The following is a 22653-nucleotide window of genomic DNA, read 5'->3' on the forward strand; positions in this document are numbered from 1 at the left end:
GTTATACTGCAACTGTTTAAGATAGCTAAGTGTGCGCTGAAGGTGATTGGAGTATGCTCAGTGAGAATGAGTATGGATAAGGGTATAACGGAAAGGTGCCAGGTATAAAGTATTGCAGAAAAATGTGAAATGCTTTGTTTATAGCTAGTACAAAGTTATAGTGTTAGAATATTATGACATGATATTCTTTCCCAGCAGTCATTGTGACATAGCATGTCTTGGGAGAGATTGCTGAAGAATTTGTATACCATGCATGCTTATGTGTTAGTGACATGTTATATAAGAAAGAGAGAAGAAAAGTCTTAAAGATACTAGTATTAATGAATGGTGTAAACGTGATATGTAAGTGATGGTGATTGGCAGACACAAGGTTGTGTCTTATTTCCAAAAGGGAGGAGTGTAAGAAGGCAAAATGTAAATTGTTAGGTTCATGGTTAATGTATAATTATTTTGGCCATTAGGTGGAACTGACTCCTAAGTAAAACTGTGACATATAAATTTTTTGGTAGTGAAAGGCGAATAAAGCAGACAGGAACAGGAAATAAGGTGGCCATTTTGGCTGTGATAAAGCGAGGGTCAGCAGTCTATGTCAGGGAAAGCTGAGAAAAACAAGTCACTCGATAAAGTGGAGCTGGTTATAAGAAAGGCTTCCATACCTCGTGCTTAAGGTTACACACACATCTGTACAACTTCATAGAACTAAGGCATCCTGTATTGTAGACTAGTTGTTTAGAATTTTAATCCAAATAATCGTGGTGTCATTCATCTACATGTGAACTAAAAAGTGTATGTAAAATGTTGTCTTTTTTTCCAATGTGCTGTCAGCTCTGATGGTTTCAGCCATCTTTCAGAACCTACAGGTCCGGACCAAGCATTGCAACCTGATTTGTTTGCATGCTTTGGGCCTGATTCAATTCAGTGAGAAAAAGATTCATCACATGAAAAGTCATGGGCGAGATTCAATTCATTTCAGAAAAACTTATCTCATGGTTTATCATGTGAAAACTCTATTGAAGTCTATGGGTATTTAACTGGAAATTAATTTGGAGAAAAGTTTTTCTCCTCAAATTGAATCTCGTCCATGAGTTTTCAAATGATAAACTTTTTCTTGTATCTGGGCCATAATCCGCTATACTCAGTGCAGAAGCCTTAGTCATGCTGGAATATAAATATGTCCCGGATTATTAATATTAGTACTAGTAACTAATTCCCTACTTTTAACTGATGGTTGTTTTATTGTATTTATAAGTATTGTCTGGAATGTGTTGGGGTAATTGAGGATAGGGTGCCCTCTATTTGTATGAATGGTGATTATACACAGGGATACATTATGTATTTACTGTATGTGGGGGGGGGACACAAAGCTGGTGCTGCATTTATACTACTACTGTATATATTTTGCTTGTGAACATGGGCAATAAATAACAATATTCTTTAAGAGTGATCACCATAAAACTTATTACTGGGTTGTTCTGTATAATAATATGCACACAATTTAATTATTTTGCAACATGTACGGGGTACTATATAGAAGAAAAATCCATGGCTGTGGCCTCGTGTGGGTGGGGTTATGTGGAGGCGGCCAAAAAAAGTAGGCATGGTTTACAAATTGTATTCTGTGCATTTCGTGTGCTGTACCTCCCAGGGTGTGCCCAGATTTCACTATAGAAAACCGGTACACATTTGCAGTCTGAGGGCACCATTGCACTTATTAGCTGCCTTTTGCCGTTCTACAAATTAATTAAATACTCTTTTCCAAGTGTCTGCACTGATAGGGGCTTAATTTAGAAAAGTTGCGCTGACACTCTTTTATGTATACTGCAGATATATGGCATGTGTCCACTGAGTTTTCTGAACTCCAAACAATGATATTTGACTAGGAAAAAAGTATTGTGCTTGGCAACAGACTTATGTACAAAGCAAGAACTGATTTAAATACAGCTGGGTGATTCAATGTGGAACAGAGCAATGGGTGAAACTAACGTAAGGCAAAGCAAGCCCTGTAGATGAGAGATCTTTATTTTCTAAATAAGCACTAATCAAACACTGATCCTTATCCAACACAGAGATCCTATTCTGTACATTTTGACCACGTCTATTGATAAGCTGAAATGTATTTGCCCCCCCTTTATTGTAAAAGGACGTTATGTTTGCCCAGAATGACTAGGACACTGGGCTGAAATTCTCTGATTATTGACTTGATGAACAAGGTGGTTGCTGTTTTCTTAAATCAACTTGCAAATTACTGCTTGTCCTATACATGGGATCACAGACACTCAATATACAGAATTATAATGTTATGGTTCTGTATATTGCTGTGGATGCTAGATTGTAAAGGACAGCTAAATCCCTGGTGGTTTGTATAAAGGGATATGGACAATGTACAGCCCTATCAGCTAAAGGACAGCTAAAGTTACATTAGTCAGTCCCAATGACAAAAAATGCTGATGTTGTATATCCTTCTATTGTGCCCTGTTTAACATTCAATTGGTACTGACACTTTCCTCCTGGAAGCTCTGCAGCTTATATTCACTGGTTCCAATTATACATGGCAAACCTTGTTGGGGGGCACAATCACTTTAAGGACACCTGGGACTAGAGAAAACCTTGCCCCCCCCAGTGGTTTTATCTTTCTTGCTCCTTTAAACACTTGGTCTCTAGGGTCAATTAGGTTAGCAACAGGGAAGGTGGCAGATCAAAGGGTCAGGGCCTAAATATAATGACATTTTAAAAACTCTAAAGTGTATTCTAAGTTGATTTTTCCCCCATTGTGGCAATGAATCAGTTAAAGTGAATCACACTCTCACCAAATGTCAGTGCTGCTAATAAATAAACAGAAAACAACATTTCCAGTCTAGAACATTATAGTCTAACAGGAATGATTCCCAGAAGCTACAACCCACAAATCATGGGATGCTTTTAAGCGTAACCTCAGATTCCTGCACGTAATTAAGAAAGCCTGTTCAGCAATAGGCAGGAGTGGTCTTGGACAAAAGTCCACATTATATTTAAAAAGAGAGCAGACTTATTTGTGGCCCTGCAGTTCCTACTGACTTCTTCCATGAAACAGTCATATAAATATATATATACCGTATATATATATAGGCAGGCCCGGACTGGCAAATGCCAGAGGGGCTACTGTAAGATGCCATAGAAAGTGACTATTAAGTGGGCTGGTGGAAGCTGTTTGGGCCTCTGTGTACTAGAAATGCTAGGACCTATTTTGACTCCCAGTCCAGTCCTGTATATAGGGCAGGTTTGACAATCCCATCAAGTGAGAGCTGCATTGGCGGAATGATGCAGTTCTTTCCTGAGGAGCCTGAATAAGAGCCTATTATTATCCGTTCATTGGTCCAGGGGTCAAAAGATCAGTTCATGCCAATTTGCCTCAAAATGTAGGTAGCAAAATTGGGCAAAGATCCACTTGTTTGGCAACTTCCCTAAATTTGTATAGCCATATTCATTTACATACAGTGTATAGGATGTTGAAGCACTCGCTGCTATAGCTTTACAGAACTGCTGCTTTCTGAGAGAATGGAAGGCGTTTAATCAGTTGGTTACCCCCTGATGCTGAATTATTAAGGTGCTAGGTGATGTAATTAATAGCAAACTAATCAGATATTTGCATAATTTTCTAATTTGTAAAGACTTAATCAAAACGAATTAATCTTAGGTTACTACTTGCAATTGCACTGATGTTACTAAGCACCCATCTTACAAAATAGGCCTCTGTAACTCTTTTATATTATGGGTAAATCATGCTTCTAAAGCAACTTTATTTTTTAATACATCACACGTTAGGTTTAGCTAGAAATTGTGTTGATTTTGGTTTGAAATGAATAATGAAAAATAAGTTATGCTTCAACCTCCTAAACTACAGGACTGCCTGTGATTGCTTCTGCATCATCTTCCACATATTAAATGCCTGTAATTTACGGATAGTACAAAGGTGAAAGTGCTTACCTTTCTGCATTTATCACAGTCAGACAGATGTATTTAAATGTATTCAATTTATGTCTCTGAAGTGTCTGTTAAACTGTAACTGTGCACACCTCGAAATAAAACATTGTGGCATAAAAGAACATTACAGATTGTTTCTCCCAGCAAAATTTGTCACACAATAATATACATTAAACTGGTAATTCTGTGAATGTATAATATGCAACAAACCTAGTTACCAGCATTTGAAATTCCTTTTAACATTTTGGGGGTTAATTACTAAAACTCAAATGTATCTCATATTTTTATTAAACCAAGCTCAACCAAACTCCCATCTATGATTTTGTCTTATTTATCAATATAATAACTTGGAAAAAGTCGGATCAGGAAGAAACTCGACAAAACAAACCTAAAACCCGAATGGTGAGAATTTTTTGGATTTCACTCCTGAATCACTCAATCTTTGCGATTTATCAAAATTTTCGAATATCTAAAGAAACCCAACGCAGGTCATGTTATCTTCAAATTGTAAAAGGGACATCTCCCATTATACATGAACTCGGCAGGTTTCAGATGGCGGATTTTTGGATTCTGACATTTTGTAGCTTCGGGGTATAATAAATCTTGAAAACTTATTTTTTTCCCTCTAACAATTTTTTTTTTTTGCCCAAAAACCTCGACCAGAGAAAAATAGAATTAAGTAAAAAAAAAAAACCTTGATGTTCAATTAGCAGTCCAGTGTTGCTCTTGCTAAATGGTTAGGGAACCAATACCCTACCCCTGTTTCTTATTATTATTCAAGGGCATGTACAGTTTTGGCTATCATTCATTTACTTTTTGTACATATAGAGATTAGAAGAAGCTAATATAAAATGATATTATGACTACAGGACAAGAGAGGTTAAATTTCAGAGACCATAAAAAACAAATCCCTGGGACTAATCTTAAAATATAGGTGAGCGCCCCAGCAAATAGAGAGCCTAGCTAAGTATAATGGTACAGACTGGACAGATGCCTAGACACAAAACAATACAATCACTTACTTATTGTAGCTGGGTTTGTGGGGAGCCAAAGTTTAGAGAGCAGCTTTCCTGCATGCAATATGTGCTATGTGATGCATCTTGCAAACTCATCAGTCCTAACAATGACAATAAAGACAGCAGAGCTGGCATTGAACCCAATCCCTGATGGGCACACCCAGAGCCACGTGGAAAGAGCTGAACTGGCAGACAGATTCCATCTGGGAATGTTTGTGGTCTCCCACAAAGTCGCCTCCCACCTTTGGTTATTCTGGCTCTGAGATTTGTTCTGCCATCAAAGAAATTCATGGTCAACTATCGTTTTTTTCCTTGCTTTACTATTAATTAGACCTTCAAGGAATTATAGCATGCTAGTAACAATTTAGACCCAGGGGCAATTGCTAAACCTATACAAAATAGATTAATGTAGCATGCCCTATGATCTAATTTGTAATGTTAAAGTTTTAAAATGAGCATTTGTGCACTGTGCCTGCCTATGAATAAAGTCATCTTGGCTAACTGTGGACTGTTAAAAGTAAAATGCCCTTGCAGAGGTTCCTGTTTTATGAATATATATGTGATCAAACAGGTATGCCGGGTACGCAGTCATAGATCTGAAATAAACGATGGACCATGAGCGAATCAAGATAAATAAAGACAAATGATCAGTGCAAGAAACACTAGGATGTCATAAGCAACAGTTCACCAGGTTTGTAGTAACTGTCTACTCAACAGCAACTTACCTCTTAGTGTGTGGGCCCTTGGGCTTACAGAACCAAGGAGACTGATACATATATTGCTAATAGAATTCATCCATCCAAGAGACAAAACATTTGTGGTAATTCAGACCTGAGAACACAGTTTTTAAAAACTGAGCAAACAAGTTTAAAAATGCTTGTGTGCACAAAGTAATTTTTTTGCAAACATAGCCGAAAAGGAATTATAGGGAACATTGCTTGGAAGTCAGCCAGTGAAAAAGGTGGAAAAGGTATTTAAGTATCATAGTTATTGGAGTTTACATTTCAGCATGATGTTTCTATAACCTAGATACTATATTTAATAAGATGCCTGTCTTGGACACTTTGATTCAATTTAGTGAGAAAAAGTTATCTCATGGTTGATCACATGGCGAGATTCAATTTGAGGAGAAAACACTTTTCTCCAAATTCAGTTAAATCTCAAATGGATTGATCTTGTCCATGACTTTTCACATGATAAACATTTTTCACTCTGAATTCAATCTGGCCCTTTCTTTGATCATAAAATCTAGAGTAAAGATCTGACAATTAAGTTCCAGTTTTTGCCCAATGACTTCAATAGAGTTTTCACATGATAAACAGTAAAGAGTAAAGTTTTTCTGAATTGAGTTGCATCGCAAATTGAATCTTGTCCATGATAAACCTTTTTCTCACTGAACTGAATCTGGCCCATTGTGTGAAAAACAAGGTTCCAGTGCATTATACTCTTAAATATTGAAGGAATTTACTTTTAAAAAAGTTTCAGATTGATTTATTGAAAGCAAAAAATCTTATTAGTTCGGCCCATCTGTTCACCTTCCTGCTGCTGCCTCCTTTCCCAGCTAGCCAGACCTGATAGGGAACTGATGCCTGTCAGTGCTTGTGTGACAGCAGGGCCGTGATTGGCTATTCCTTACTACTGTGCTTCTGCCAGGGACATTTAAGACATGCCCACCCCTCATTTGAAACACACATATAATGACAGTTCTTGAGGGAGCTCCAATAAAGGACCCATTTTTAAAGATAATATTTATTTTAGACCAAAGTAAAACCAGCAGCACATATTATTCATTATTATCTACAAGATTGGAGGGATTGCAAATTATGCTGTATGTCTCCTCTTTTGGAGTGATTGCATATGATTCTGATTGCTCAAATAAATCATCTATATTCTATAACATCATACACATAGGCATTACTTGTGGGGAATTTTACTATGTCTGCTTGTCTCATGGCAACCTGAGTTAGAAACACAAGAAATTCCTGCAATGTTAATATCATCACCCTTTGGGAAACAATTGAGAGAATTAGAGGGGATTTGTACTATACATAGAGGTATGAATGCAAATAAACCTATTAGAGAGGAACATTGATTTTTCTTTTTTTGTGAGATATCTCTACTATTCTATTCTGTTTCTAGAGTCCCCATAAAGCAAGTCAGGGTTGTTATTCTTGCCAGGGAGGAAGAGCAGACAGTGATGTTTGCACTCCTTTGCTAGAAGAGAGATACATTCAGTTCCATAGTTATTCCATCATAAATAGTTTTGTTCCACACCACTACCTGTACCAAATTACATACTGTTTTTGGTTACAAACAAAACAAAATGTGTGTTGATGAAAGTATGATAAAATCCTCTGGCCTGATTAAACATGGCAGCTCTCTTATTAAATAACACTAACATTATTAAACAACCTTACCAAATTTAAACTAATATTACTAGTAGCCTTACTATGGACAAATTGGGAATTATGTATGTGTTTTTCAACTGTAACCATGTATTTAGCACATTGCCATTTTTAAAGCATTATTATGATGATTATGATTATTATTATCATAGGACAGGAAAAAGCAAATCATTGGAAGTGGTGCCATTTGCACCCCCACGTATTATAATCGCTAACTTCAGACACTGGTGCTGATCTTTACTTAAAACCACATCAGCCCTTGGTACGATGCTGTTAAGCACTGTGCTGTCTCTGTGCTGCATCTTCTTTCTTTTTCCCGGGATCCCTTGCAGCTGGCCTGTGCTTTGGGTTGCTACCTGGCCGGTAAAAATGATGGTTGATCCCAATAATATTAATAGGGAAAAAAGATAAATATATAGGAAGGCCGGTATTTTTTTCCAGAAAAGTGGCAACCCTATCTGTGCTATGTGCATAAAAGTAAGGCTAGTGCCAGACTAGGCGGATCTCGGCCTGTGTTTCTCCACATGCAGGCAGACAAAGCAGATTTCAGCGGCGAAACGTGAGATTCAACTTTTCGCTCTGAAATCTGCCTCTTCTGCTTGCACTTGAACTGAGGCATTGTTTCCGGGTGCAGGCACATTGATCAAAACAGCAGCAGCAGAGAAGAGGATTCTCGGCCTGAGTTTCTCCTCAGGCCAATATCCGCCTAGTGGGGCACTAGCCTAGGCTAGTTGTTGTTACTTAACTGTGTATGTTCACATCCCAGAACAGCAACAATGGATCCTTGGGACAAGAGAGAAGATGGTGGCATGGAATTGAATGAATTTATTTGCTTTCTTTCCTGATGTAAGGCATCAGTACATTTCCTAATGTGGTTCTCTGCCATTTCTTTTGATAGGTAAATCAGTAAACTTGTTCCATAAATATAAAGGTAAATATAAATGATGTTAAGGTAATATAATGTATTGCACTCAAACAAAACCTCTGTCTTTTCAGTGTCCTGAACAAGGGCATTTTCAGTGAATGTATAAAAAGAATTGCATCCATTGTTTGGCACACCAGTAGACAGAAGAAGATTGCAGTACAACTGGTCAGTAACAGAGCACACACTGCCTGCATGCCTTTGGGTGAGTTTGTAGAATACTATAGCAATGGAATCTTACCTGTGTAACTAAAGCAGTCAGAGGCTATACCCCCTAACATAATTTATAAGTAAAAACTCTTCAAACTCCTAAGAGTTACCTTGGCTACCCATTTTTTTGCAGGCAATAACTGTATATACTTCCTGGCTATTTTTGCCAAATATAGTGAGATTTGTTTGGAAAATATGTTTTACATATATAACACTGGCACATATTCAGTGAAGTGATAGTCCAATGCAGGACATACACAATGATGGTCAGTCTGTATTCATGCAGAATCTCCAGGATTCTAATATATTTTATATTTAATAAGTAGCAGTTTAGTAAAACTCTCTATGACCCAGAAAAGGGGCTCTCAAGCCAAAAACTGTGAAAGAGAATGTAATTATAAGCAACTTTCCAATATACACTCATTACAAATGTTCTGTGGGTTTGTAAATGTAATCCATATCTGTTTAGCCCTTTCCCTTCTGTGGATCTGATTTTAAAATTCTTTTCTTTAGATGTCAGTTTTTTCAAACAGGTCTGCTAATCAACTGGGTTATAATTAGGGTTGCCACCTTTTTTGGAAAACAATACCGGCCTTCCTATACAGTATATCGTATTTCCCTATTAATAACATTGGGATCAAACATCATTTCTACTGGACAGGTGGCAACCCTAGTTATAATCTTTGCACAGGAATCAAGTGCAATATAATATAATCAGCCAGATAATGCTTTCAATAGCAATTACAAATAACTATAAAAGGATTAAAATGGATATATATATATATATATATATATATATATATATATATATATATATATATATATATATATATATATATATATATATATATATCAAAGATTGCTCCCCGTGGTCATTTAAGTACAGACCTTAAATGCACTGCAGGTGTATCCATGTGACTCCAGCACTAATGTGTATACAGTATAAAATTAATACCAATATATTACATATACAATAGTATATTATTCTAACATTTATTGCATTACAGATTTTTTTTAAAAACACAAATCCAAAAATCATAATGGCTAAATTTGAATGCCCACAATCCACAACCAGCAACTGGAGGATGCTAGACTACTATAAATTCATCATTAGATTCCAAAAGATTCCAGAAGTCTCATATGTCTGAACATTACTGGAAATCTGTTTCCCCTTCCCTTAGTGCAGGGATTCATTGCCACCTCTGAACCACAACTCCCAACATCTCATCCCCTGTCCTGCTGGTAGGGGTTCACAGTTTTAGTTCTACTATAGCTACAACCAATGGGTGCCTATTATGGTAACACTCTTCCTTTATCTTTTTTTTGATTACAGATTTTGGCCACCTGTCCCTCTACAGAATGCAAATAATTCAATTTTAAATAAAATACATTTTGATTAAAAAAAAATTGAGGATGTTCCAGCAGGGAGATAAATGATATAATAACTTACTTACGTTGGGAGGCAGAAAGGCAATGTAGGATTCCACCCTTCTGTGGAGATATAAAGGCAAAGATAATTCCTTTCCCCAAGCAGAGAGTGGGTTCCTGTTGGTGCACACACCCAGACACTGGTCTCTACCAACTCAATTTGTTTGCATTTGCATTGTCGTATCTCTCAGCATCCCCAGCCCATCCCTGCTCAGCCCTTTCCCTACTCCTGACAAACAAATGAGATGGAAATCAATTATTTGGCCATATTCAAAGCAGCTGCATCTACTGTAGGGAATTCATCGCTCTCTTGCTGTCTCTCTCTCTTTCTTTCACTGCCTGGCCCCTTCCCACATCCTTTTGAGATTGATTTTCTTTTTTTTACTAAGTGTGTCATTAATCAATCAATAATTTGTTTTGGAAGACACAATGAGAAAGTGACTTGCAGATTGTTTCAGGGAGAGCATCAAGCAACTGCAAGTACACAAAGTATAGAGAATAATAATTTATATTTTATAACGGATGGAATTCATTATTGACAAAGTACAGTATTGAGAAGGTTGAAATAAAAATGCATGGCACAAATATCAACAATGTTCAACTTCTGGCTTACTAATTATTGGATTATGCCTCTCAGAAGCAGGTAAGCAACCTTTTGAAGCTGGGACCTAGGGGTAAAGTAATACGACTGCATAGTGGCAAAATGCAGTGTGCGCAACAGAGAAATTCTCAAAATGTATAAATAAACCACTAGGAAAGTGCCAGAAAACTTTTGTATAAGTGGTATTTAGTACCAAATACTTTGCATATGCACACTTTGCATACGTTTTATATATAATCATCCCCTATGTGTTGGCGAGGTTGCAATAAAATAGAAAGTTTTTTTTTTTTACATATATGGTGGTCTTGTCCTGTTATAAAGCAACTCTGGGTCAAAATGTTCCACCATATATTACAACCCCTAATACAAAATCCAGAATTTCCACCGAGTATGGAGTACAGGGCTTTTAGTAGACGGGAGAAATGGGAAACTAAAACCACCAAAATAAGAGATCTAATAAGAAACAAGAGAATGATCCCCTTGGCAGAAATGCAAAAAAGATGGGGTTCACATCCTGGAGATCTGTGGGGCTACAATCAACTGCAGGGGTATATACATTCCAGATTGAATACAGATTGGCATAGAACAGTAGAAGCTACTTCTTGAGACATACACTCCTAGCTTTAGCACACAATGTAGGGAATGGGGGTAAAGAGCTAAAGATAGAGATAGCAGATCTGTGGAAAGATGTTATTAAATCTACCTAAACAACTTCAAAATCAGCTGAAATAGGGGAAGCCGCATACAAAATGCTCATAAGGTGGCATTACACCCCAATGAAACTAAAACAGATATATCCTAATAATTCAGGGTTATGTTGGAGGTGTTATGGAGAATAAGGTAATCACACACATATCTGGGTAACATTTCCCGTTATGCAGCAATACTGGTAAAGTATAACAGATGCCATAGAGAAGATAACACAGAACAGGATCCAGTTACATAATCCAAGTACTATAATCCTAAACCTATATCACGACACAAATAAGGTAATCAAGGAGCCACTTACTACAAACTGCAAAGGCTAAAATTCCCAAACGATGGAAATCTGCAGAACCCCCAATGTTTAGAGAATGGTTTGCAAAAACAGAAATAAGACAGATGGAGGAAATCACATTTTTACTTCATAATCAAAGTAAAAAATACTGAGAAATATGGTCCCCATGGGTGAATTATATCAGAACATTAAAACCTTAAGGAAATATCGATTCCTTAATGAGAAAGATCAGAAAAGGGGATTAAAGAAATCTCCCATGTTTTTAGAGTTTCCATAACTGCTTGCTTTAAAGAATGTTATAGACCATATGGAACTTAATTTACGCATACTAATGAAGGACATGTTTGGTAATCTTGTTGGGAACTGCTGTTATAATTAGTATAAGTGAATTGTACGCTCAACTACCCCATCCCATCTACCCCCCCCCTTTTTGTTTCTTTTTATATAAATAAAGAATTGAAAAAAAAAAAATGTTCCACCTAATTTTAAAGCTATCTGGCCAGTTAGTATTATTTGATCTATCAGGGGCCTCCACCCCATCCCCTGGCCCCCACCCACAAGCCCCATATGCCCCCCTAGCCACAACCCCCCTCCCTGGGTGTACCTTTTCCTCAGCGGCTGCAGCAAGGGCCAGGGAAGTCAGGGACAGAGGTCAGGGAGGGAGGCAAGGAAAGCATCAGTGCAGGGAGCGGATCAGGGCCGGAGGGGCCCAATCTGACCCTGGCCACAAATCACCAACATATCAAAATGCAGTAGAATGTCACAAAATGTTAAGTATGAAAAGATACTGGCAGCAATCAATATGAATGTGAGCTCTGGTGCCCCTGGTGCTTAAGAGATAATACTGATATTGTTATTAAACTTTATTTCCTTTTTTTCCTCTCTATTTTCTTTTTGTAATTATAATTTGGAGTTTATGTGAGGACTATGATAATTGTGTCAGTGTAAATTGAGCAGAATGTTAATTGATATTGATCATATTATGGAAAATGCAATAAAAATCATTAAAAAACAAAAAGAAATGTAAAAGCTGCAGACAGACATGGGGGTATATTTATCAAATTGTAAAGATCACCACAGTCCGCTAGAGTGAACTTTCACCCTTTGATAAATACGCCTTTAAAAATCCCATAGAAATGAATGGAGAGTGGTGGTATTTCACTGCGGTGATCTCTAACTTCACTCTTTGATAAATATACCCCAAAGTCAGCAGCTTATTGCCCAGTGTATGGGCTCATAGCATTGGCACGTGCTTTTTTTTCACTGATTGGCAGAACTTGGGGTTGTACCAATAAACACACAAAACAATAAGTAAATAGTGATCTGTGTGATATCTTGCTAGAGTAAAAATAAAATGTAATCATACTGCACTAATTTGAAACAGCACATCTAGTGACCAGCCTGGTTGCGTTACTGTATGTTCCCAACACAAATCTTTACTCATGTGCAATTACATGTTGATTATTTGCAACAACTACTTTTGCTTGAGACAATGTCAGTTTATACATCTGTATTATATTTTAGCCCAATCTTTGAACCAAACATCTTGTGTAAGCTCAAGCTTACTTATTTGAATACCACCAATCTCTAACCAACAACAGTGACGGGCAACGCGGCCAACTAAGTTGCCCCTTCTTGTGCAGAAGAGCGCATGTCCCGATTCTGAAGGAATTGCTGCTGCAGCTGGGAGACACAAGGGTCCGAACCAGGGGAAGGCATCACAAGAGGAGTGGCTGGTGCCCCTCTACCTTTGAGTCATAGACACGTGCTTCTTCTGCCTACCCCTAGTTCCGGCCTTGCTTAACAAGTTCACCTTTAAGTTAGGTTTTATTATGTTGTGTTTTAAAGTAATTAAAATATAATGTACTGTTGCTCCTCATTGGTAAAAGTTATGTGTTTGCTTTAGAAAGACTATTATATTTTATATAAATAAGCTGCTGTGTAGCCATGGGGGCAGTCATTCAAGCTAAAAATGAGAAAAGGCACAGGCTACTTAGTAGATAACAGATAAGCTGTGTAATTGAATACAATGGGATTCTACAGAGTGCATTTGTTTTCTTCTAAATAACCTGCGCTTTGAATGGCTGCTCCCATGACTACACCGCAGCTTGTTTATATAAACTATAGCAGTGATTCTAAAGCAAACACCGCAGTTATACCAATGCAAGGAAATGTGCATTATATTTTAATTACTTTAAAACACTTGTGATTTTTGTTGTTACTGTTCCTAAGAATAGTCTCTCCTTAGCAACCTAGGGGTTTTGTAGATAACGAATTGTCCAATTCTGGGCAGTGTTATTCTGTGGCTACTAAAGCAAATAAAGTCCTGTTTTGCATATACTGTAAAAGGGCATTAACTCAAGGGATGAAAACATAATTATGACTTTTTTATAGGTCCCTGGTAAGGCTCATCTGGAGTATGCAATGTAGTTTTGGACTCCAGTCCTTAAGAGGGATATAAATGAGCTGGAGAGAGTGCAACTAAACTGGTTATTGGGATGAAAGACTTAAATTATGGGGGTAGACTGTCAAGGTTGGGATTGTTTTCTCGGGAAAAAAGGCGCTTGCGAGGGGACATGATTACAATTTACAAGTACATTAGAGGACTTTATAGATAAATAGCAGGGGACCTTTTTACCCATAAAGTGGATCACTGTACCAGAGGCCACCCCTTCAGACTAGAAGAAAAGAACTTTCATTTGAAGCAACGTAGGGGGTTCTTCACAGTCAGGACAGTGAGGTTGTGGAATGCACTGCCGGGTGATGTTGTGATGGCTGATTCAGTTAATGCCTTTAAGAATGGCTTGGATGATTTTTTGGACAGACATAATATCAAAGGATATTGTGATACTAAATTCTATAGTTAGTATAGATATGGGTATATACAGTTTATGTGAGTATTTGAATGGGTGTGTGTATGGATGCTGGGTTTCATTTGGAGGGGTTGAACTTGATGGACTGTCTTTTTTCAACCCAATTTAACTATGTAACATTTATTTTGGTCTACATTTTTTATTTATAGTTTTGTAATTATTTGCCTTCTTCCTCTTTCCAGCTTCAAAAAAACCTGTTGTTCTGTGAGGCTAAAATGTTAATTTCTAATACTTGTCTTTCAATTAAGTCCCGCTCCTCTTCATGTTCAAGTCTCTAGTGTAAACCCCTGCCTGGTTGCTAGGATTATTTGGACCCTAGCAACATGCTAAATGCTAAAATTCCAAACTCGAGAACTGTGGAACAAAAAATGTAAATTATTCAAAAACAGAAAAAAATGTAATATGCAAACTGTTGCACAATATGCCATTCTACATCACACTAAACGTTAATTTAAAGGTAAACTACCATTTAAAGGCAGAGAAAATTTTAAAGGGATTAAATAAACTTTACGTAAACAAACTACAGGATGAATCAAGCTTCATGCAGCACAGCACTGAAACCTATCATCTAATATAGCCATGGCTGTTTGTAGGGTAGGACAGAAAAGGTACTTGTCCTGAACCCTCAGAATCAGAGGAGTCCTGGCAGGGTGAATTCTAAAATACATCGTTCACTTGGTGAACTATAATGTAAAATAGCAGTGACACCGTGTGGCCAGATTAGGTAATAAACATTAACTGTATGTATTTTAATTCAACCATTATAATTATACTGTATATTCTGTTAAGGCAGCAGGGCTTGGGTTGAAGAACAATAATTGCATACACATCTGTTTTATACCCCTTTTCATGCTCTCTAGTAACCTATCAGCAGGCAGGTACTATTTACTGATCTGTTGTTTGAAACTAAAAATCTAAAGTTATTAGACAGGCACAATAATTACCCGTTTTATCTAGAGCAGTTAAAAAAACCGATATATATGTGATTCGCTGCTATTAGCTAGTGCAGTGGTGCAAATGTGATTGTGCATGAGTAAAATGCACATTAGCAGTACTTTAGTTAAAAAACAAGTCTGTTTAGGCCATGTTTAACCCTCCTTACCTGCAGGATAGCAGTCTCACAGCTGGGCTGCTATGAGGAAAAATGACAGTGAAATTCAAAACAAAACACGATTTAGGGCATAAAAATATAGTTTTATTGCATGCTCTGTGACAGAGATTACACACCTTAATGATTTAACCCCTTCCTATTGGGAAACCTTTTGAACACAGCAATGTGCTGAAAGCCCTTCCATTCTACAATCTCAACAATAGCAAACACTTTCGATCCGTCACGTATCTAAGAAAGACACGGACCTCGCATTCTGATAAAAATCAAGGACACGCAGGAATGTTCATTTTGCCTGACAAATGTACAGCAGAAAAATAAATGTTCTAGGAGTGTCAATTTGTAGAGGCCTAGACAGCAAATGTGCAATCATTCCATAGGATGGATACTGCATTTCCCCTGAGGTCCATTTAAAATCTTTGTAACAGTCTGACGGAAGCCTAGAAATCATATAATGACTGAGTGGGCAGCAATGCGCTACCTGGAGATGAACGCTGCATGGATTAAACAGGGTGGAATAACACATTAGATATTTCATGAACAAAAACTCCTTTTTCTCATGTTCCTCTGCTGAATCAAACAAGGCACGGCACGGTGAGTTACCTGACTGGAAACCAAACTCTATGGTACAACGATGGCAAAAGAATGTAGAACTGAGGGATAGCATAATGTGCAGATCAGGAACAGAAGCATCAGGAGATCAGGATTCTACACCACAGCCCCATAGCTGCTGGGGTTGCTGGGATTTGTAGTTTGACAACAGCTGCAGAGTCGGATAAAGGATATCCTTAAATTATTCTATAGTCAATGTTTGTAATGCCCTTTTATTACACAGTGAAGCTGGTCATACACAGAAAGATCCACCCGTTTTGAGAGATCACTTAATGAGTGGATCTTTGCTCAATTGGGCGACCCTGTCAGTGGGTCAAATTGGACCGTTTAAATGGTTTGGCCTCCAGGAAAAAAAATGTTGCAGGTCCATCAGGAGACAACGACATCCATGGCCTAACTTTTAAACCTGTCCAAAGGATATCTAGCCAATCCCTGTGCAGATATAGGTCAGACAAGCATCATTGTGACCCCATTACTGGACCAATAAGTTGAAGTGGCTTAGCTGAAAGCCAATTTAGGACAGAGTATGACCAGCCTAACAGAAAAGTTGAACTCAAAGGATTTAGGTAGCAAATGACCAATTCCAAGAAAAAATGAAAGTAGAGCAAATCAAAGCTGGTGGATAATGATTTTCTCTTCAAGTAATTAATAAGAAAGTACATTAAGAATATTCAATACTTATCCCTTTGGCTTTTTCTTGTTTGTTTGTTTTTGGTCAAAATATAAAACAAAAGACGTCTAGAGAAAACAAATAGGGAATGTTTTGTGGTTGCCCAGGAAGCGTAGGAAAACTTAGTGAAGACCAGCCTCCGGTATTTCTAATATATAGAGCTGTGCTGATAATGGAGAACTGTTCTAAGCTTTTGTCTGGAGTTTCAGATTGCTTAACTGAATCATGTGGAGAAGCCCCCAACTCCCTGCTGTGTGCCAGAAAGGTGATGTGCTGGAGGTCTCGCAGGAGCAGATAAGGTGGGATTGCAGTAAAGCTACTGTTTCAAGTGACAGGTTCAAACTAATAGAATAACAAATAAACATCTAAATCATCTTCCTCCAACATAAGGAAGACTCCAAAACACCAATAAGGCACCTCCAAAAATCAGTTGTACCGAGGGTTAAGCTGAGTCAGTGATTCCTCGGGAGATGACAGCTAGCGTTTGAATGCAGGGATTCCCTATATCAGGGAAGATGTGTGAGACAGCAAATTCTGAACAAAACTACAGATTATAGCACCTACATTCTCTTTGAGACCCTTCGAAAAACACCTACCCTTTGGTCATACACCTCTCAAGAGCTTTGTCTATAACCCTACACTTCCCAGAACACACTAGGCTTTCAGACACACTTTTCCTCTGTCATGTTCTATATTAAGAGTGCCAGTGTGTTATATGGACCAGATGTATGGTTCTGCACCCTTACAGAAAGGCTGTACGTATATATGGTAAATTAAGACCAATTAAATTATACCGCCAAGAGCCACCAGACTCCAGCATCACTATAACTTAGGTACATGGTACCACTATCATATAAAAAGGACACTTTCCCCTAACAGTGCACCAAAGTAATGGCATTTATATGTATCCCTGCTTTTGTGGCCAACCTGCCACTAAACACGCTGGCTATGAGGACTGAGCCATGACGCTATGCTTGGTACAGGCAAGCTAGCAGCTCTCTTGCTCATGGGCTACTGCTCCAAGTCTGTGAGAAACACCCATTCTGACACGTCAAACTCCACTTTTGGTTCCTCTTCACCCAAGGCCAAAGGCACTGTGAGAAGTATTCGACAAAAAAATGGGAAAAAAAACTAAGAATATTAAAAGATATAAAAAGTTCCTTTAAAAGGGAAGGCAGGAAAGAAAGCTCAAGGGGCCTTCAGCTGCCCGAGACTTGTATAAATGTCCTCTGAGTAACTGAACTCCTCGAAGATTGGGATTAGGCTCAGGAGCTCCGTGTCAGACATGTCATCAAACCAGGACTGCACCGGAACCTGGAATAAAGAAGTGCTCCGTTAATGCTATGAAAATATAGTCTTAATGGAACGGACATCTGATGTTTTAAAGGGATTCTGTCATGATTTGTTTGGTGTAGTTTTTATTTCTAAATGACACTCTTTACACTGCATATAATTCACGCAACAATATAAAATTTAATTCCAGAACCAATAAGTGAACTTTTTTTAGTTGTAATATTGGTGTGTAGGCAGCCATCTCGGTGTCATTTTGCCTGGTCATGTGCTTTCAGAAAGAGCCAGCACTTTAGGATGGAACTGCTTTATGGCAGGCTGTTGTTTCTCCTGCTCAATGTAACTGAATGTGTTGCAATGGGACCTGTTTTAAACTATTGAGTGCTGTTCTTATATCTACCAGGCAGCTGTTATCTTGTGTTAGGGAGCTGCTATCTGGTTACCTTCCCATTGTTCTGTTAGGCTGCTGGGGGGTGATAAATATCATTCCAACTTGCAGTACAGCAGTAAAGAGTGACTAAAGTTTATCAGAGCATAAGTCACATGACTGGGGGTAGCTTTGAAACTGACTATATGTCTAGCCCCATGTCAGATTTTAAAATGAAATATAAAAAAAACATCTGTTTGCTCTTTTGAGAAAGATTTCAGTGTAGAATTCCGCTGGAGAAGCACTATTAACTGATGTGTTTGAAAAAAGTTTTCCCATGACAGTATCAATTTAATGCAAAACACTATGCAGGAATAAAAAGGAATGTAACCTAAAGTTTGCATTTTTTTAAAAAAAAAACAACTTGTGTATGGACAGATTCTGGATGGGACCATATTGGTCTGAATAGGACCATATTAAGATCCAATCTCTGGTGCAGGTGTCAACCAACAGGATGACCAAATCATATAAAGATCCACATTATCAACAAATTATTTTCTCTGTACCAAAGCAGCAGTGCTGTGACTGGGCCTGGCTGTTAATGCAGCTCATAATTTAAATCATCAGCTAAACACAAGTTTAGAAGTAAATATGGTCCACTTACTGCATTTTCTGGATGGAAGATGTAGGATGCAGGGGAGTTGTCCAAAATAACAGTTTTCTTCAGATCTCTACCCAGACGACTAAGGTCCTTTACATAGCAGCCCTGGTGAAACACGCAGGCTTCCCTAAAAAGTCGTGAGCGGAAGACTCCTGACTTGTCTAGAAGGTCTGTCACTGGGTCGGCATACTGGGGAGAGAATAATGTGTTTCTGTAAACTGCCATTGTCAAGGAACAGCCCAATAGCCTACTATTCATGGTTCTTATACATGAAAACCAATCCCCCAATATCTTTCACTTCAATGAATTAAGCCAATTCTATAGTTGTTGAAGCCCTGGACATTAAAGAGGTGATTCATCTTTAAATTAACTTTTAGTATGATGTAGACATCAATATACTATTTGCACTTGGTTTTCATTACTTATTTTTCCATGGTTTTTCAATTATTTAGCTTTTTGTTCTGCAGCTTTCCGGTTTGGAATGTCAGAAGCTATCTGGTTGCTAAGGTCCAGTTTACCCTAGTAACCATGCAGTGATTTGGAATATGAATAAAAAATAAGTAATAAAAAATAACCATAAAATTGTAGCCCTATGGCGCAATAGTTTGTTTTTTTTGGTCTGAAGAGGTCAATGAGCCCCATCTGACAGCTTAAAATAAGCAGAAGAAAAAGACAAATAATTCAAAAACCATACAATAAAAAATGAAGACAAATTTAAAAATTTGCTTAGAATAAGACATTCTGTAATATACTAAAAGTTAATTTAAAGGTGAACAACCCTTTTAACAATAGCAGGTTGATATTATGTTTTAAAAATATTTCTTTTTAAAATCTGCTACAATAGTAAACCCTATACATAAGTAGGATTTATATCTAAACTAACATATCTCTGGTATATAAACCAAAGTGATAAGGATACAATCTTAACTATGATCGCTTATTGGAAACAAATAAATAAGATGACATACAAGCGGTACTGAGGGTCACCTATTCCTGTTGGTTCTTCCCAATATATAACATTGGCACCAAGTATCATTCACTTGCCAGGGGGGCAATCGTTATGGGAACGGGAAAAGTAACGCAGCAACTAAAAATTAACTACAAGTACAAATATGTTGAAAGAAGATGCAGTACCTTGGCCAGACTGGCTGTGAACAGTACACATTCATAAAGTTGGCCCATTCTCTCCAGGAACTCATCCACATAAGGCCTCTTTAGAACATACACCTGTGAGATTATGAAAGGGGAAAGCCAAGGCATAGGAAACTGCTTTTAGATAAAGTCTCACCAAGTAGTTTAGTTGAGTTAATACTGATAACACACCGATGACAGAAACTGCTTTGCACCTTGCTACAAACCATTCAGTTCATGTGAAGAAAAGGTGGCCCAATTGGTTAAAGGGGACCTGTCATCCCAAAAACAAATTCCAAAATATGTTTTATGATGTCAGTCAAGCAAAATAAACTTCACGTACACTATATAAATTATTTACATCTTGTCTATTTTAATCTTGGGCTTTACAATAAAATCAAGAAGGCAGCTGCCATTTTGTGGATACTGTTATTAAAGGAAAACTATACCCCCAGAACAATGTAGGTCTCTATAAGCTCATATGTAAAACACTGCTTCATGTAAATAAACCTTATTCATAATAATATACTTTCTTAGTTGTATGTGCCATTGGGTAATCATAAATAGAAAATTGCCATTTTAAAATAAAGGCCACCCCCTGGGATTCACTGTGCACACAAACAAACCAAACATGTTAGGTCACATGAGCCCATTAATAGACAGAGTTCTGCGTCTTGCTTTCACACTTCCTCCTGTTACAGTTAGAGCTGCAGTATTTCTGGTCAGGTGATCTCTGAGGCAGCACACAGACCATCATTATATGGTGGCTCAAGGCAAGAGATGTAAAACGACAATATTTACTTAAATATATATTCTAGTTTGATAAGATTCTTTAATATGCCAATTAATTTTATATAAACGGTTTCTTAAATATTCATTATGGGGTAAAGTTTTCCTTTAAGGCAAGCTTTGCATCACACCAAAATCTTATGTGCCAGAATGGGCAACTGATACCCATGCCCAAGCACTGGCTACACAATTAGATGGTGAGGAGGGAAGGGGAATGTGAGGAGAGCAGTGACATCTTGGAAGTGCAGAATAGAAAGTAAAAGTAATTGCCTGCCCCGCCTCTATGCCTAAGGCATAGAGGAGGAGCAAGAAATACTGTATATGATTGACAGCGGAGACCTTTAAACGAGTTTATATTTAGTTAAAACATTGGGGTTTCATATTTAATTTGTAAAGGACTTTTACTATATAGCTTTTTATGTCTGAGTGACAGGTCCCCTTTAATGTATAGATAAGCGCACGCAAATTCAAACAGCAAGACAGTGGTTTTAAATTTTGGGTGTGATATATTCAGCTGTGTTTCAATGCAAAGTTGACAACAATTCAGGCACAAGTTACTGGGAGCAGGTGAATCAGCTGTTACTACAGATGACCAGGCAAAGGGGGGGTAGGGAACATGGGCACTCTTGGAAAATCAATGAGTTGACAATTTGAAAACATTCAAAAATCAATTACAGACGAAATACAGACAAGGAGTCCTGATGTAATACGAGCTGCCTCCTGAAACAAGTAATCAAGAGTAGGCCGTACTTTGGGGAAACAGCCTATCCTGGATTACTTGAACCAGGCCTCAGCCATTTATTCCCATGTCAAATAACAATAAAATACTTATTATAGAGGAGAAAAACATATGGTTATAACGGAGAATAGATACAATTTTTTTCAGGGAGAAATATGCAAACTCGGGTCAGCATCAGCATAGTAAATCTTTTATTTACTACCAACTGCTCTAAAACATAAATCTTTCAAGAACAAAACTGTCATCAGAAGACATTTGAATATTGCACTTGCCTGGTGTGTAGTTCCTTCTATCTCCACTGGAACTATAAAATCTGCATTACTGATGGGCTAAAGGAAAAGAAATAACAGTGGTTATCCATTCAACTGATGCTTCATTTGCCTACTAATGAGCATGTTAGACATACCACAGTAGCTATCACAATCTATTGATGGGAAACGGTTATAATTCTAGGTTCCCTGTGGCAAATACATGCTGACAAAAAAGTATGCATTCCTCTCACTCCACCAGCTAAAGGGGCAGATGTGGCCCACAAAAATAATTTTTATGGCCCCCAGGCTATTTAAAGGCTCTATAGACTTCAATGTATGACATTTTAATTTAATCCAGCCCTCAAACATGCTGTATAAGAAATAACAGTCCCACTACATATAATAATTTGGACAGCACTGCTCTGAACTATTCTTTAGGGTATTCTATTCTACTAAGTTTCTTTTACAATAACATACCAGCATCACTGGCTAAGCTAAGACTAACAAATGAAAAGTACTATTTTGACCATACTTTAAGGGGCAGATTTATCAAGGGTCGAATGGTGAAAACTCTTAAACTTGACTAGGGAGTTATTCAAATTCAATTCGAGTTTTTCAAAATA

At 37.7% G+C, this 22653-nt stretch overlaps 2 protein-coding genes across 3 annotated transcripts in view; both read right to left on the reverse strand.

The window, feature by feature from the left end:
• Positions 1-10281, reverse strand: part of avil.L (advillin L homeolog) — a 46085-nt gene extending 35804 nt beyond the window's left edge. The window contains exon 1 of one of the 2 annotated variants that reach the window (XM_041582550.1): positions 9968-10281. The gene's annotated coding sequence lies outside the window, so the exon portion shown is untranslated. Of the gene's footprint in view, positions 1-4982; positions 5212-9967 lie in introns of those variants that run through there. The other variant, XM_018247487.2, reaches the window with a different exon arrangement.
• Positions 10282-15585: 5304 nt separating this feature from the next.
• ctdsp2.L (CTD small phosphatase 2 L homeolog) overlaps positions 15586-22653 on the reverse strand; it is a gene marked incomplete at its 5' end in the record, with an annotated part of 34618 nt that continues 27550 nt past the window's right edge. Inside the window, 4 exon segments of the mRNA NM_001086460.1 lie at positions 15586-18116; positions 19124-19309; positions 20255-20347; positions 22052-22108. Coding sequence (NP_001079929.1) covers positions 17991-18116; positions 19124-19309; positions 20255-20347; positions 22052-22108 — 462 coding nt within the window. The 3' untranslated portion in view covers positions 15586-17990.

This window comes from Xenopus laevis, chromosome 2L (genome assembly GCF_017654675.1).
Source record: "Xenopus laevis strain J_2021 chromosome 2L, Xenopus_laevis_v10.1, whole genome shotgun sequence".
NCBI lineage: Eukaryota > Metazoa > Chordata > Amphibia > Anura > Pipidae > Xenopus > Xenopus laevis.